Raw genomic sequence first — 4,382 nt, 5'->3', positions numbered from 1 at the left:
AAAAAGAAAAAGAAAAAGAAAAAGAAAAAGAAAAAGAAAAAGAAAAAGAAAAAGAAAAAGAAAAAGAAAAAGAAAAAGAAAAAGAAAAAGAGAAAAAAGACAAAAAAAGAAGAGGACCCCACTTCATCCCTCCTGTGCAAACTGGGAATTCACAAAACACAGAGATCAGCCCACCCTGCCGTGAGAAGCCCAAGGCACGGTGCAAAAGCCCCTCCTGGGGTGTCCCCAGCTGGCCTGGTCAGGCCGTGACCCAGCGGGGCTCAGGTGTGTCCTGGAGGAGCCTCTGGCACCTCCGGCTGCTCCAGGGAGGGAGAAGCTCCCCGTGCTCATCCCGCTCCTTGCCCAGCACCAAACCCTCCCTCAGGGAGGCTCCTCAGCCTCTGCCGTGCCCAGATCTGCTTTGATTTATTTGCTCCCAGCCCTGGCAGAGTTTTCCGAAGCCACAGCCCGGAATGGACATTTTGCTGCTCTCTGGATATGATCTGGCCCCGAATAAAATCTCGAGGTGGTGAAGCTGTGAGGAGCATGAACTCGGCTCTGCTTCCCCACAAACACAATTTGCCTTGTCACTTCTTATTTATTTTGAAGAGACTGGCAGGTTACATCTGCCTCGCGTTGGCCCAGATGCTATAAATTAACCCCTTTTCCAAGTGTGATTTATTTGGCTTTCATCTCCTCCAATCTGGCTCAAAATACACAGGAAAAAAAAAGAAAAAAAAAAGGAGATTTTGCAAGCTCTGGGGTCAGAATAAATCTTTCAAGGCAGGCTGCTTGAAATGCTGCACTGAAAAGCTCCCTGAGCATACCAATGGTTTTCTGCAGCCCCAGTCCAGCTCATTTCTGTTTTCCTGCATGAAAAACCAGAAATAAACCAGCTAAAAATGGGTTACAACAACCTATTATTCCCCCCCAAACAAAAGCTCCACACAACTGCCACATTCCCGCCTTGCAGTTATTTATCGGGCTCTTTTTTCCAATCCTGCCTAAGAAGTGCCCAATTTCTTGTCTCTATTCACATTCCCAGTGAAATCCAAGCCTCCTTTTTTAACCATTTCATCATTTTCTTTTTTCAGTGTTTTCAGTTCCCTGGGGCTTCGACTCCATCTGTGCTGCTGAGATTCGGGAGCGCCACAGAGCTCTGAGAGCAGCGGCAGAGAATTTGTTTCCTAAATAAACTCGGTTTTAACATTACAAGATTAAGAAAAGTCAAAGTGTTGCTCCCAGCATCTTTAATCCATCATAAATGAGCAGGGTGGGACGAGCCCTAAATGAGCACGGGGAGGGATGGGAAATGGAAAACATCATTAAATCATCCCAGGACTCATTTTCAGGTTTGTGGTTTGCTAAAACCGCTCCAACTGCCCCGATCCTGGCAAAAGAATTGCCTTGGAATCAATTCCCACAGTCTGGGATACAAATCCTGATGAATAAATTGAACCAAATTTACTCATTTGAGGCTAAACAATTTTTCTGGTTTCCTTCAGAGCCGCCTTTGGGATTAAAATCCCAAGATCTGGAGAAGTTGGTGGCATTGCAAACACCTCCATCAGGCTCCAAATGGTGTCAGCCAAAGGTTGGATCCCATTTGGAAGGAGCAGAACTGCTTGGAATTGCAGGATTTGCTGTATTCCCACCACATTTGTGCTGTGTGAAATTCCTGCCAAGGGGATGCCATTCCCATCATGGAATGTTTTGGGTTGGAAGGAACCCTAAAGTCCATCAAATTTCACTCCTTTCCACAGGCAGGGACACCTTCCACTATCCCAGGCTGCTCCAAGCCCTGTCCAACCCGGCCCTGGACACTTCCATGGATTTAGATAAATCCAAGATAGGGAAAAAAGTCTCCATGTGAAAGTAGAACCACGTTTTTTCCCACTAAATCAAGTTTTACCGAGGAAAAATAAAAACTTGGGGAGCTGTAAAAAATGGTTTCCTTTATCCCGAGACAGACGGGTGTGGAAGGTGTCCCCTGCTATCAGAGCTGGGTCCCTGACACAGGATCTGCAGCTCTCCCATTAAATCCATCCCTTTTCTCCTGGAACCAGAAACATGGATAGAAAAGTCCATTTTCCTGAGCAGGGACAGAATCCAGGGAGCTGCGATCCCAGAAGGAAAACTCCATGTCCAGGTGATCGTAACGGGAGTTAAGTTGGATAAAGTCCTAACAACGATGGGCATCTTTCCTTCTAGGAATTCCTATTTAAACATCCTGAATTTCTTCTTTATCTGTTTCTTTTCCCATCATTCATTTCCAAGCAGCTTTTGGGATGATTTAGAGCTGAAACAGGGCTGTTGCTCCGACAGACATCCCAGACCTGTTCAGGTTGGAAGGGACTTTCCAGATCACCTCATTCCAAACCCTTCCATGGGCAGGGACACTTCCCACTATCCCAGGTGGCTCCAAACCCCTTCCAGTGTGGGTTTGGAGACACCAGGACTCATCAGGGAGGCTGAGGTTGCTCTCGTTGGCCTCCAGGAGCCCCACTGAGGCCACTCCCAGCCTGTGCAGAGGAACTGGGAATTCTTCACCCATCACAGTCTGGAAAACCATCCTGGAATGATGTGGAACCTCCACCTGATGGGACTCCAGGAATCAGAACACCTCACCTTGGACACAACTGCTGCTGGGCCTTGCAGGATCAGGCAGCAGAGCCTTACAGTTCCAGTTAATTTCATTAATCCTCAACAGAGTTAAAATCAAGACTTCCAAAGTTTTCCAAGATACAAGTTTTTCAGCTCCAAGATCCCCAAGACAAAAGACACACCAAGCTTGGCTCCATCACATTAATTACACACCATGGGTGGATCCTGGGGGCTGCACCAGTGGATCCACCTGCTCCTGGGGATCTGATGGAAAATTCCCCAAAGTCCTTTCCTGCTGGAGAAAAGGAACAAATTCCAACATCCCTCTGTTCCCAAGGAAGTGGTTGGAGCCTGTGATGTGCTCACCCCACTCTCCAAGCTGGAGAGAAGAGGAAATCCAACTTTAGTGCCAGCTACAAAGAGAGGAATTTTGCTGCCTGATGATTCCCTCAGACTTCCCTCAAACCCCCCTTGGTGGATGCCAACAGAGGAGGAATATTCACATTTTCCACTGAGAAATCCTGATCCTCAAATGAGCTAAATCTCCTTTTTTTCCCCAACCACAATCCCAACAAGACTCCTCAAGCTGATACAACTTGGAAGGATGTTTTTGACAACCAGAGCAGAAGTGATCCAACAACACCTAAACCCACACGCCAGGGCCTCCAAGACCGCGTTTTCACCAAAATTCAGGAACAAAAGAAACTCTCCAGCACCATCTTCTAAGAGTTGAGGAATCCGGAATTACTTTATTCCGGCCAGGATGTGCCATGGAAATCATTCCATCTACAAAATGCTTTACCAGACTTTTCCCATATTTACACATAAAAAAAAATCACAAAAATTCTCATTCATTGGTCCCAATGACCCCGTTTTTAGTGTTGGATTTCCTCATGGTTATTGATCCCTTTGATGCTGATTTGGTTCCCATTTTTCATTTCTCTCCTCAATCTTTTCCCACCCCAGCTGCTCCAGTCCCTGCCAGGGGCTGACATTTGGCAATGTCCGTTTATCTCCTGGCTACTCCCAACCCAGAGACTCCAAACTCAAAATCTGGGAACACCCCTTTTATCGTTTGATCCAACAAAACCCAAACACTCCACAAGCAGAGTTTTGAAGAGAAACTTCAACCTCCTGGGCAACTTGAACAAACTGACTAAAACCCCTCCAAAGAACATCAAGAAACCAATCAAAAAGCCGATTAATTTCCAGCTCTGCGCCTCCTACCTGTGACGAGGAAGCTGCAGCGGCCGGCGCCCGCCTCGTTGATGATGTTGCAGTTGTAGATGCCGTAGGAGTCGCGGGAGAGGCTGCTGACGGTGTATTCCGTGGAGTCCTGCAGGTCGAACTGGCCCGTGCGCAGCACGCGGCTGCCCAGGCGCCACTCGTAGCTCAGCACCCGCGTGGGATACGCCCGGAGCACCCGGCAGCTCATGGTGACACCGCGGCCCTGGCCCTGCCGCAGCTCCAGGAACGCCGGCTCCACGGCCGGGGGGTCTGCGGAGACACAGAGAGGGTGGGAGGGTGTTAGAGGGGGGAAACCAGGCCTAGGGATGGGACTAACACAGCTTCTTGTTTAGGAGCTGTCCTAGAGACAGGACTAACCCAGGTTCTTGTTTGAGACCTGGCCCAGAGACAGGACTAACCCAGGTTCGTTTTTAGGAGCTTTCCTAGAGATAGGATTAACCCAGGTTTCTGTTTGAGACCTGGCCCAGAGACAGGACAAACCCAGGTTCTTGTTTAGGACCAGTCCTAGGTGAAAGGACAAACCCAGGTTCTTGTTTAGGACCAGTCCTAGG

General features: G+C 48.2%; 1 protein-coding gene across 1 annotated transcript in view; it reads right to left on the bottom strand.

Moving 5' to 3' along the window:
• Window positions 1–4,382, bottom strand: part of MDGA2 (MAM domain containing glycosylphosphatidylinositol anchor 2) — a 148,671-nt gene that overhangs the window by 48,767 nt on the left and 95,522 nt on the right. The window contains exon 9 of the mRNA XM_033515236.1: window positions 3,811–4,080. Within this exon, the coding sequence (XP_033371127.1) occupies window positions 3,811–4,080 (270 nt within the window). The remainder of the gene's footprint in view (window positions 1–3,810; window positions 4,081–4,382) is intronic.

This window comes from Parus major, chromosome 5 (assembly GCF_001522545.3).
Source record: "Parus major isolate Abel chromosome 5, Parus_major1.1, whole genome shotgun sequence".
NCBI classification, from domain to species: Eukaryota; Metazoa; Chordata; class Aves; order Passeriformes; family Paridae; genus Parus; species Parus major.
Note: the sequence above shows the minus strand (reverse complement) of the source record. Positions and strands in the feature narration are given on the sequence as shown.